The 13,051-nt window shown below is 36.6% G+C and overlaps 2 protein-coding genes across 3 annotated transcripts; both read right to left on the reverse strand.

Annotated features, from left to right (window-relative positions):
* Positions 1-2,888: 2,888 nt before the first annotated feature.
* Positions 2,889-4,046, reverse strand: LOC149051444 (adhesion G protein-coupled receptor D1-like). 2 transcript variants are annotated; one of them, XM_089186017.1, is made up of 4 exons: positions 3,969-4,046; positions 3,709-3,829; positions 3,379-3,420; positions 2,889-3,202 (listed from the first exon to the last, which is right to left on the reverse strand). In XM_089186017.1, exons 1-4 carry the CDS (start codon positions 4,013-4,015, stop codon positions 3,029-3,031), a joined length of 384 nt encoding a protein of 127 aa, XP_089042143.1. In that variant the 5' UTR covers positions 4,016-4,046; the 3' UTR covers positions 2,889-3,028. The 2 variants fall into 2 exon arrangements, with proteins under 2 accessions (XP_089042143.1, XP_089042148.1); XM_089186022.1 differs by lacking the exon at positions 3,379-3,420.
* Positions 4,047-5,311: 1,265 nt separating this feature from the next.
* Positions 5,312-12,530, reverse strand: LOC149051445 (uncharacterized). Its single transcript, XM_089186804.1, has 11 exons — positions 12,174-12,530; positions 10,225-10,254; positions 9,341-9,714; positions 8,420-8,609; positions 7,764-7,868; positions 7,327-7,414; positions 6,977-7,055; positions 6,319-6,363; positions 5,944-6,075; positions 5,687-5,781; positions 5,312-5,486 (listed from the first exon to the last, which is right to left on the reverse strand). Exons 1-11 carry the CDS (start codon positions 12,247-12,249, stop codon positions 5,339-5,341), a joined length of 1,362 nt encoding a protein of 453 aa, XP_089042930.1. The 5' UTR covers positions 12,250-12,530; the 3' UTR covers positions 5,312-5,338.
* Between the last annotated feature and the right edge of the window lie 521 nt (positions 12,531-13,051).

A 13,051-nucleotide genomic window follows, 5' to 3' on the forward strand; every position in this document is an offset into this window, starting at 1 on the left:
AGGACCAAAAAACTGTTTTTACTTCGACAATTTGAAACAAATACACCTTTAAGAATTTTAACTCCGCTATTTAAGTAGCGTTTTACGAATACAGACTTTCTTGAGAGACTAAAAATTAGCTAAGCTGACAGCGGATAGCAATTGAAGGGTTTTAAACAAGGATTTTAAACATTACTCTATTGGTATCAAAGGAACATATAACATTTCATTTTAATGCCCAAAAAACGAGAATTATTAGTTCAAGGATACAGAGGAAAACGAGAAAACGAAAACTTAAGACGGACTCAAGGATGTGATAGTCATTGCTACTTCTTTTACTAGCGTCATCAAACGTCTGAAAGGCCTTCAATCATAAACCTACTGATGGAAAATTCTGGCATATTTCAGCATTGCAATAAGGCGCCTTGGCCTCATACTTCCAAAGAAAACTTCATAATTTCCACTTGACGTGCGGCGCTTATCAAATTTACATAAAATAACGGTTAAATAAGTCATTTTGTACAAACAAATTGAAATAAAACCCATTTCAATCATACGGAGGAGTGTTTCTGTCATCCTTGCGTGTAATTATTATAGTAGATGTATCCCAACCATGCTTGCGGTGCATAAATATAGTCTTAAAAAGCCAAATATTCCTCTATTGGATGTATTACTATTATCGTTATCATTTCAATGAAAAAAATAAAAAGAATATATATATATATATATAAATGTGGGGGTAGAGTCTACCTTGGCATAAAGTGCTCAGTACTGTGGTAGCAGAGCTAAGTATACATAAGTTAAAGAATTAAGAGGACGCATCGATTCTATGACTCTGATTTTCGCGCCTAGGCGCTCGTCATACAGATCTTTCTCGTCATACTTGTTGTAAATAACAGATAGTTTCAGATATGGAAGAAATTTATAAGCTTTATCAGCTCAGTAGTACGCGGGAAAACACAGTGTGAGCTTGTTCTGGGGTTGTATGAATTTCATTTTGAGAGGGAGTTGGTGTTTTTAGGCTTTCTGTAACGTCAACCGTGTGGACATTCACAATGCTTCCCACGAAATACCACGGAAGGAATAGAATGATACTTTCTACCTACATAATTTAGTTTCTAACCGTCATTAATTTATTTATAGTATATTGCACAGCATAATTTCTAAGTGGGTACCAATTTTTATGAGTAAAGTTGAAACACAGATTAACCAACCACATACCAAAATGACTTTCACCGTCACGAAAGACTTATGCGTTTGTTATCAACATTTGGAACGACATTGTTGCGAATAGGAACTCAAGTCCGAAATGCTTCGAACATCCGCGAAGTACAAGCTGGAGGAGGATGCTATCCCAAAGATCCCCGGCTATCACCTGAAAAGCATCGCCGTAAACAAGCGAAAAACGAGGTTCTATCAAGCAAACATTCGATTAACCTTTCTGTCAGTTATCAGGGGACTCAAATTTGTCAATGAAATATATAAATTCTCACTAAACTTTCACTATGTTGCGGGAATATTTGTATTTTGTGTTTCAAAATGGATCTGCATGTGAATAAATATGGATCTGTAATGCCTTTTTGCCAGTTTTTTTCTTTCTGAATGCCCTTGGACAACTTCAAATAATAAGAAGCGAACGAAAATAACTAACAAGACTTTTTCTCATTCCTCTAAAGCTTCCTTGAAGTAAAGTGACCATTACGCTTCAGTTCCTCATTAAGAGTCATGCCCCTACTTATTCAATTTCAGGATCTTCATAAAAAAAACACACAAGTCCTCTTTGGCTCTAATGAGCTAGTTTTTATCCAAAGCTTGAGGGTAGAGGGCTGGAATTTTTGGTGGTAACATGGTTTTCAGGGAGACCAGTCGTCGTCGCCAACACCAACAGACTACTCCGATTGAGTAAATGGGTTTTGAGCCCTGCGGGACTGTTCCGACATTTCACTCAATTACTTCGCTGTTTACCTCGGGATTTTTTTCTTTTTGATTCAGTGCATGGAATTCGCACTTTTCTGGCAAAAGGTCGACAAATGCACCCTGGTTTAGGGGGTGGAGCACTTGTATTGAAGTTTTTCCCGTTCAGATAAGCCGTTTATGGTTGGTTTCTTGTGATATCTTTACGCAAAAGTAGGTGGATAAATGAATCGTAATTTGATTATCATAATTGGTGCAAACTTATCTTTCTCTGAGAATTGCTACAAGTTAGCACTGTTGTTGCTTTTGTTGGTATTTTAACAAGTAAAATTAAAACCACCAGAATAACAAACGTAAAGAGGGTTGATTGTTTATTTGTTAACAACAAAAGGCTTAAATCGAGATTATTTGAAATTTCTTTCTGTTATTCCGCGAAAAGATTCGATCGAGGCATTACACGCTCCTCATTAAAATGTTATTAATCATGTATTTTTAAATGAGGAAGAAAATAAAGTTTTTTTTTTCGACATGTGACAAATTGAGAAAGCTTTTTGAATGGATTAAGTTACATTATCAAAATTCAAAGTCCGATGCTCAACTCTCAAGCTATCGGGCGTGTTTCAGGAGGAAGGGACTTATCAGAGTGGAGACTCATAGAGTTAATGAAGAGATATTTCTCAACCGCCACTCCCAAGGGAAAAATTCTCAAACAACTACACAGGTAAAAGCGAGACTGCCAAGAGAAAAAACTATCCATAGTTTTTTGTTTGTTTGTTTGTTTTCTTTTTTTTTTAAACTCTTGCCTCTATTGAGAGTAATAATATCTTGATTACCATTGGTATGCATAACGTGTTTTCCTTTTGGTGAGGGCCGTACAATTTGTGGTGGCTTATTATAGTTTCGTTACTCTATAAACTGATGTCTTGGATGTAGACCTTCTAAACACAACTATATCCAATGCTCTTTTTCCACAAGGAGGAAACCGTAAATACCGATTACTTGAGACGTTCTTTTATTACTTTTCGGGTCGATACAAAGCTTTCAGAGCCTTCTGAAGCTGGTTGTCCTTACCTAAAATTTTCTTAATTTAAGATATACACAGATTTAAGCTGAGGAACAACACTACGATGACGACTCAGATCTCAGAGATTCCAAAGCTACTTTCATGGTTATTAGGAGGCTGGAAATTCAATTTCCTTGGCAGTATCACGCTGATTGTTTCATTTACTTGCGAAGCTCGCTTAACGCCTGTTACTTCATCTGCAGTTGGGTTGACAGCGTTGATCCTTCTCTTGAAACGAGATCTAATCTGCATGAATAAGTTGATATCAAAACGATCTCAAGAACTGTACAACTCTATGTGCTTCGCATACATACAACCATCGAATTTAATTTCTTATTTCAAAGTGGAAGCCTTGCCAAGTAAAACTCTGAGCAAAAAAATAAAGTTTATAAAGAGACCTAAAACAACATTTGATAACATACCTCTGGATTTCTCACACAGTGAAGGAGGAATATTAAGAAGCCCTGTTAAATCGCAATTTCAGAAACCCCATTAACGCCTTTAGTAGATTCATAGTGCTTTCAAGCCCCCCCTAACCCTAAACCTCTCACTATTAAACGTACATGGGCAGCAAAAATGTCCAAACCTTTACTGCTATTAATCACAAGTTCTCTACTTTGTCTCTGTATTACACTAAGTTTACCACCTAGTAAACTTGTAAGGAAGGGGTAGTACAACTTGCCGTGGAATTTGCTTTTACGTTGGTATCTTATGAGCACGTATTTCATCCCTAAAAGCTGTGTTCATTTTACCTGAGTAGAGTTGAAAATTGTGAAAATGTACGCAAACGCTTTATGCAGGGGCGAAAGAAGACCAAATAGCCACGTGATCCCTAGCAAAGGAATCATCACCACGCATGCCCTGACACCAAGCCTATAAAATCAGGAAAAAAAAGAAAATCAAGATAATTTGCTTTTACCATTGTTGTGAGTTGACATTAGTCGTATAAGGCAGCAAAGTATGAGGCTAATGACTTATATGAATCTACCACTGGCGCCGCTGAAATACTTACCTTATTTGTTCGCTGATTTTGTCTTTTACATGCTGCATTATCGTCATTTCCTTGATAACTCGCACCAGGATCAATGTGTTTAACTGGAAAAAGTGATAAGAATGAAAAAAAAAACAACCAAAATCTAAAAACAATCAAACTTTATAAAGGAAACAGGATTTTGCACTTGAGCTAAGTGGTCCTATTTGCCTTAGCGGATGGTCGTCAAAATTTTAACCCTTCCCCTTCCCCAGCATTCTGCAAGACATTTTTCTGGTGTCCTTGACCATTCGTTAGTAAATATTTATACAGCTGGGAGGAGATGGCTAAAATCATTGTGAACGCAAAACGTTTCGCCCAGCAAAACAATACAATAACCCGGTAGAGACTCGAACCAGTCCTAACCTAAAAATCTTGCACAGTAACCGCTAATGGCATCTCCCAACGATAGGGTTCACCTCAAGCAAAATGTATCCTTCATATATTTCATGTTTTGTTGAAAACTATTGAACAGAGTCAAAGAGGTTAAAAAGAGTGGCGGGGAAAATGCTCACGATCCAAAGATAGCCGAAAGCAAAGCGTGAAAGATGAAAATGAAAAAAAAAAACAACCTTTTAGGAATTTAACTTACCAACTCAATCAGCACAACGAATACAACAAATATCCAGACCATGCCGTTAGAGGATGACATCCAGCAGCTGAATAAAAATTAATTATGCGAAACTTCTATAAATTATCAATTAATTATTTTTTTGTCCATGCATGTACGCAGTACTTTCCATGTTTGATTACAACTGAAAACAACAAAGAAATCACAAAACAACAAAAACAAGCCAACCTTTAAACAAAAACTAAAATTTGAAACAATGCAAACAAGAAAACAACAAAAACAAAAAAAACAAAAAAAAAGCAAAAAAAACAGGATTCGTGACAGAAATCGCTTGCCAAAAAAATTATTTATTTCTTACAACTTCTCACTGACATAGCTTTTAATCCCCGGCCCGGTTCCTGCTGCAATGCCCAACTATATGGAAACGACGAGAGCGGGTAGACCTGTGGATTCGAAATTCGAAGGGACAACAGAGTCAAACGATGATGATGATGATGTCTAAGATGATGATGGCAATCTTCATCTTTTACTTTTCAAAAGATTATCAAAGAGAGAATGGGTTTTTAATTCATAGTTACCCCATGAAAATCCGTGTGAAACCTTGATCTTGTCGTTAATGTCGTAAACTTTTACAACAAACAGGTAGAGATAAACTCCCTCGATCAACATCCAGCAGAAAGCGGCCATTAGGAAATATTGAACAAAAGCTACTACTGTAACACAGGCAGACTGCACAGGAATGAAAAATTTGAGCTAAGAGTTGGTTGAAAGTCATAAAGATTTACCGAAAGAGATTCTTGTCTTCTCGTTTGATATAATATCTCACCTTGTTCTCAACAGCACCACTTCCAGTTAGGAAGAAAAGTTGACCTGCGCCAAGTGAAGCGACTAGACTCACTCGAATCTGAGATAAGGGCCCCCTCATGTCTCTAGTCAAAAGCAAATGACTGATTTTATTCTACATCAGTTCTATCCTCATTTTATACAAAGCCTGGTTATATTTTCATAATTCGACTTGGCTGCCTAGAGGAATCTTAGCTATGCACATTTAAACTGATATCATTTCTTGTTAAGTCTTTATCCTCGGTTTGCTTTGGAATGCTTGCGTGGAACTATGTCATGTACTTACGTAAGAACAGCATAACTGGTGATCGTTAAAGTGATTCCAACCAGAGAGAAAGACAAGCCCACATATGTGAGTATTTCCAGCGCTTTTTCGTCAGTCTTAGAAATGAATACAAAAACAGTGATTCAATACTTGTAACGGAAGAGGGCCACATATCATATAGCTGGATTAATGTAAATGTATGAAAAAGTACCACACCGATGCTATCTAGTCTTAGTGCCTTATGAAATCAATGCATGTATGCTTAGCAATATTCTTACCTTAGTTAAACCGTTATCACTAGTTCCCCTGTCAAACTGCATAAGAAGCGCAAAGTGAGTCAAATGATTGCAGCTACACTCGGTGTAAGAGTCGTTCCTCGATAGCAGGAGGCACCCTTGTCCGGACCATGACACCAGAAAACAGTTAGAAAAGCAGTCATAAAGTAGTCAGTCAATGAACATAAGAAACAAAACAGAAGCCAGTTTTAGAGACCTTGGCACGTGGAAGCCTGAGAAGGAGAAAAAGAACGAGTAAGAGAAAGGAGTAAGAGGTGAACACACAATGTGATGTACCAGTGCGTAACAGCAAAGTCCTTAAGCAAATTTATTATTTGAAGTGAATGATGTCATCAATTCATTGAAAGCTTTTCACCTGTTTTCCGAAGTATTCCAAAACACACAGCTTCTGTTCGACGCGTTCTGAAACCGTAAAGTACTGCTAGTATTACGTAGTGCAGCGACTTGGTGGCTAATGTGTAGTTTGGAGTGCTCTCGCCGGATTTTTTTAAAACCCTCCCCCTCCCCCATCACTTTGTGACACATGTCAAGGAATTGTTCACAAGACTTCTGGTCTAGTTCCTCTTCCTTTAAAGAAACTCCAAAAACGAAATAAATAAGACCTTGACGTGATAAGATGATGATAATACTAATAATACTAATAGTAACGATAATAATCATAATAAAAAGAATAGCGATGATGGTGATGATAACATTGATAAAAATGATAGTGATAATAAGGGAAAAAAACCAAATCTAATCAAATCAAAACAAAAAAAAACAAAAAAAAGAAAAAAGAAAAAAAAGACAACGGAATAAAAAATTAAAATAAAGCAAAACCAAACAAACGAAATCAATAGCACACACGACAACGAGCAACAACAACAACAACAACAAACAACAACAACAAAATATGTAGCTAGACAAGAATGGATCAAAGGGATGCAAAAGGAAGATAAATTGGCAAAATCTGTGTAAATTCCTTTATAGAGTTACGAATTCAGATGGAGCTCTCTCTTGATTAATTGTAACTTACCGCTAGGTTTTTAAATTTCAATGTAACATTCTTCCTGAAAGTGTTGTTCCTCGGCCATATCGTTGCAGATAAGATATTGCTAATGAATAACCAAAAGACAAATAAACAAGAAAAAAAATTTAAAAAAAAAACCAATCAAACAAACAAACGGACCGACAAAGGACAAAAAGAGAAATTAATAAAAAGATAGCCAAAAGAGAATCAGGACGAAAGAAACAAAAACAAAGGGGAAACTGAGGTCGAGGATATTTCTATTTTACTATTAACATTCCCTTCGTAGGCTATCAGCACACCAAAATAGATTAATTTAAAAGAAAAGATACGAAATGCAATACTAAGTTTTAGCACACCTGAATCTATTGAGAGGAGTAGAATCTGTCTGGTTTTTCAGGAATACTTTATGGAGATCTTTGTAAATGACACAAAGTACAACTGATCCTAAGATGTAATAATAGAAACAATTGTATTACTTCGAGAGTTTTTAAAAAAAGGACAAGTTATCACGGTTTAAAACATTGCGCTTTTATTGGCATGTTTCATTGATATGCCCAGCTTTGTTATAAGAATAAACGATTTCGACCAAAGGAGAAATGAACTGAAAATAAAATAAAAGAAAACCAAAACAACCAGCTTAAGATATCAGCCATTCACTTTCGATGTCTTTAATACTTGAAACCCAGTCCCCTTTTGACCAAGAACACAGATAATCGCTAAAATAATTTGAATAATAAGAGAAAAATATATCATTTTCTATGCTAAAAAAAAGTGAAAAATATAGCTCTCCAACCCTTATCGAAGCCTGTAACAGGAAGGCTGACGTAGTTTTCTCCTTTATCATCCTCAAATTGTACTCCAGTCTCATTGTCGTGGAAAATCTTCCTGACCAATATATCTAATTGCAAAACAGCGACTTATTTTACGTGAGGGCCAAAATAAACAAGTTATCGTCCTCAAAAATTTTAGGAGTAAAAAACTGAAGAATCATCACTTGGAGGCAGTAAATGCAAGTAGTTTTCAGGGGTTATCAGTCAAAGGAGCGTTCTCTATTTAATTTTCAGATAAACTGCTGGTAATCATTTTTAAATCAAAAAACATATCACTGCAATGAACTCAAAGGGTTTCTAATTTTTATATTATTAGTTTATTGATTAATTGTCCCCTGTTTATGACTTATTCATAAGTATGACGATACTGAAGAACACACACACACATATATATATATATGTTATAAACTGCCTTAAAAGAGGTCCAACACGTTTCAGGTGTCGCGAAAATGATTCCCTGGAGGGTGGCTACAGACAAAGCTTATACCCAAAACTTCGAATAAGTAGTAGCGTTAGCAAATGTTTATAAAATCTGTCACGGATGATGCATGTATTCATCCTGAACTTCGAATTTGAAATCAAGAACTGACTTCCAAACCAGCTTTTAAGATCTACTCACCTGCATGTTCACTACTGTTGTACATCTTAGGTACGGTCTGAGTAAGGTGATTTTGAGCATAATTCCCAATGAACTCCTCCAAATCACTAATAGTGAGGAAAGTGCGCTCCATCTTTTCTTGATTTACATCATTTTCAGAAGACCGCATCACTTCTTTTAGGATGGTGTCAACAAGTTTCTTGTTTGAAAACTGAGAAGGCGAAAAAAAGTCTCAATAAGGTATCAGTAGTTGGTTTAGACATAACCTTAAGTAGCCTAACTATTAAAGGAATTGATAAATTGTGGGCTACACAGTCTGTGGAAAAGCTTTCTTTAACCAAGGCACCAGCAATAAACTTAAGAGGAGTTTTAATTTACTGACGTCTTCTATTTATATTGCCATGGTTTCTGAGCAAAGTATAACCAACATAATGAATTGACGTGAATGAAAGTGATCCTCGCAGTAATGTGCACTACTTAGGCAGTAGTGAAAATAAGGCCTGAAAACAATTCAGGCCTGTACGGGATTTGAACCCATGACCTCTGCGAAACCAGTGCAGCGCTCTACCAACTGAGCTAACAAGCCAACTGGGAGCTGGTCATGAATCATTTCATTCACGTCTTTATCCGCAGTTCAAATATATGACTTTCATATATTCTTAACCATAATGCATTGAGAATGGAATAACTGATTACAAAATTATAAATAACAAATACGAATAACACAGGAAATATTGACAACATAAGGAAAAACGTACTCGCCGCTGCACCAATTTTCTACTAGAGCTCACTCCTCTTATTTGCTTGAAAGTCGAACTTGTATTGATAGCTGCGCCGACTAGGGCTAAGAGTGGGATTGGTTTCTACACTTTCTAAAGGGTGAAATTAAAGTAACAACAACAACAGGCACTAAAAATGTTGCAAGAAAACAAATACACGTACTTCGCTTGATGGTGTTATCTTAATGGTGGGAAAATTCGGTTTCCTCGCCCAGCACTGTTTCACTTTGATTCTGCCCAAATACGACGAGTCTGTTGTATTTGTCAATATAATAGAAATCTGTTTGCGAGGGTTTTTATTTTCCCAGTATCTCCACATTCTAACACAGTCTTCTTTCCAAAAAGGCAACTGACTGAAACAGGAAGTCAACTGCTCACACCAAGAGCGACAACAAGTTTTGTCAATGGATGTAGGTGTTTTATTGCCACATTTCATCCTATGCCATTGCTGAGGCATTTTTCTAACATACTGCTGACAGACTGAACGGTTCAGCTCTGAGGGTCCGAGTGTATCATTAGGGTGGGAGCAATGCCCATCTGTGTTAGATACGAAAACATTAAATGGAGACATTTTTAAATGTCAATGCTGTTCCTCGTTCGTTCACATACTTTTTATACTTTTGTTAAATTAGTATTTTTCCGTGAGTAAATTTACTTGATTGAACTTTCTTTTCACTTGATTTTTTTCCCTTTTACTACTCGAATTCCACCCCAGCTAGAGATAACTAGGGTTTTTAGAACCCTCAGCTTTTTCTGAATTTTCTCTGAATTGTGTAAGATGGGCCTGCTTTGAGTTTGATGCCACTTTTTAAAGTTTATAGACCGAAACCTCCCTTTGTTTACTTGTCCCCCCTATTTTGTAGGAATAATTACCAGCAATGACAAATCAGTGATCTTTTGGACTAGGTCACATTTTATGATTTATCTGGCAAGATATAATATAGTGTATAACCTCTGACGACAGAGGATAATAAGTTGAACAATGTTGAACCTTAATGATAATTTTCTAATTTTCTTTTTTTTTTTTTTAAGCAAAACAATACATACCTCGTGCTGAAGTTGGCACAGTCATAGCACCTGAAATAAAGACAAAACGAAAAGAAATGATTGAGGGGTAGAGACGGGAGGGGGTCAGGGGAATCAATAGAAAAACAAGTACTTAGATAGTAAGATACCAGAAGGAGACGTAAGACTACCTAATCAACCATATAGGGGCAACTGCTGATAAAATCGTACGCATTTCACTCAACGCCTTGCAAGTGTCGTGCTTTACCAGTCGTAGAGGGAGGATTTGTAGAGGGAGGAGCGTTACGCACCTTAAAAACAAATCTGACACCCTTCACCTGTGGTGGAAACGTACAGAGTTTCAAAATATGCTTAAAGAAGGGAATGGAAGATATTTGTCGCCAATGTGGAGAAAATGACACCTTATTAAAAACCAACGCACTTAATCACATTGGAAAGGAAAGTGATTAAAACATATCCTGGTCGGAGCTACCCTGAGGGCAGAAGTTTAAAATGGCTTGCGAATGGCAGTAGTAATACTTTTTTGACTCGTCATTTGCTTCTTGTGTCCCGCACCTCGCGCGGAGTTTGTCGACGCTTTGATGCAATAAAATCTCTACAAATTGGCTCTTATTTGAACCTTTTAGCCAAGACTTCCCGCCATTCCACAGGTAGAATAAGGCCTTTGAAGTAAAATCCATTTCGTTCTCTCCGTGGCTTTAAGCCTTTCAAGTGAAGGAACGCGAGAAGCCATCGACGGTTCCAGATACAAGAAGTTTCCTCGAGGAAATTGCGAGAAACCAAAATATGTGTCTAGAATAAACAACTCATAATTTCAGAAGACTGCCACAACCATCTAAGACCTTAATATATCTAAATCGCTCTGATGCGGTTGGATGATAGACCACAATGAAAATTTCACGAGTTTAGATAGCATAGAAAATAGCAGAATAAGCGCGCAATGTTTGTGGTCGAAGGATCCTTTAAAACGAACATGAAGCGAGAGATTAACTAGTCAAAGGAATTGTGCCGAGTTTGAATCCTCATGTCACAATAAAAAAATTGGATATGTTTAAATTTTTTAATTATTATTATTATTTATTTTTTGTATATTAAACAAAGCATCTATAGCAAGGGACGCAAGGTGGAATTTTCAGAGATTGCCTCTAACTAGATAACTAAAAGAAAATGTAACGGTATCGTAAGCTTTACCCAGTGAAGCATGAGACCCTGAAGAGGCCTTGATAACTTATAGGGCCCTGTGATGCCTATTTTTCCGTCAGAATTCAGTGTTCCTGTTATGTAAACTATACCGGGACATCGGTAAAGTTTTTCTTGAGAGTCGAATTGCCCAGGAAAAAAAAAACAAAAAAACAAAAAAACCTAGCACAATTCTCGTAACTTATTACTAAAATGACTCATATATTTGAAACATTTCAGATCGATTTCTCTTTTCTGGTCTAATTATTGCTTGAAAGGCTTCCGTCGTAAGAGAGTGCTTAAATCAATAGAACGGTTTAGAAAGTACATCTGCTTAAATAGAGAAAGCCGTTCCAGTGTCACCTCGCTCTAACGAACGACTACGTTTACTGCAAGAAAGGAAATGAATATAAGACAGTCGTGCTCAATGTCCGCGTGGAAAATAAAAATAAGTCAGAGAAAATCAAAAACGTTTGGGCAAGAATTTTAGGAAAGGGGGTATCTCTTGTGTTCCGGTTTTGCCACCTAAATTACATCGTGTTTGTCTTTCGATTTAGCTATAGCTATAATATGACAAAGAGAACAATCTGGAGAAATTAAAAAAAAAAAAAGCTCTCGGCTTTCAAAATTGTTTTCATCTCCTCCTTTTTCTTTTTTCGTACCAGACTTCACGGTGATCAATTGCATCAAAACATTTAGGAAACATACTGTGATGGTATCAGGAAGAAAACATAACAGGAAGCTAGTTAAACTGCTTGACTACAGCGAATTGGTTTCATATAAGTACTTACCAAAAATGATTAAGATTCCATGCAAAAGCATTTCGTCGAAAGGTTTCGTCCAGAAGAGGGGGTTCTTCTTTAACATTCAAGGATCCAAATTATCGATGAGAGTATTGAGAGCGGCGAATTTGCCTCGCGAAGAGCACTTATTCAGACTGCTTCACTTAGGGCCCTACACAGCGATGTTAAAACGATTTGGTGAAAATTTCACTTAGTGCAGAGTGAGACTACAAACGATTTGAGTGCGAATCCTTTCCCCTTATGGCCTAAAAGGAATTAACTTTTCAGCTCGTAGATTCATAATAACATCTCTACTGTCACATTGTCATAATTACAGACAAAAACAGATGGATGATTATGATTATGGATAGACTAATATCGCCCCGTACACTAATAATGAAATAGTTATAAAAAGATATGGTTTTCCATAATATGGCATTTTAATTTAGATTCAGTGTTATTTTCAGTTTTCTCATCCAAATCAAACTGGAACTTGTTCTTGTGACTATCGGGTATCCGGCGATAAATCAAACAGAATACAATACAGACGCGGTGAAGAAAAGATACCTAATATTCTAATTCTACCATTCTGTGTTTTGTTTTCAGTTGAAAGCTGTCAGGGTCTTTATGTCAATGACCTGAGGCAGTATGATTGAAATAGTAATTAAAATGCTAAATGCTTGTCACGCAAACACATAATGTTTTTTTGGAAGATTAATTTGCTTGCCGTTATCAGCTTATGTTCAGCGGAAGCAAAATGTGTAGTACAGTAGATAATTGATATTGCTTTATCAGTCTCTCGAGTGGAAAAGTATTGGGTTCTTTAAATGTCTATCGTCCAAATTTCTTTCGTTTTTGCTTTATTAAAAGGTGATAACAAGAGACAG

Source organism: Pocillopora damicornis, chromosome 1, assembly GCF_964200805.1.
Source record: "Pocillopora damicornis chromosome 1, jaPocDami1.2, whole genome shotgun sequence".
NCBI classification, from domain to species: domain Eukaryota; kingdom Metazoa; phylum Cnidaria; class Anthozoa; order Scleractinia; family Pocilloporidae; genus Pocillopora; species Pocillopora damicornis.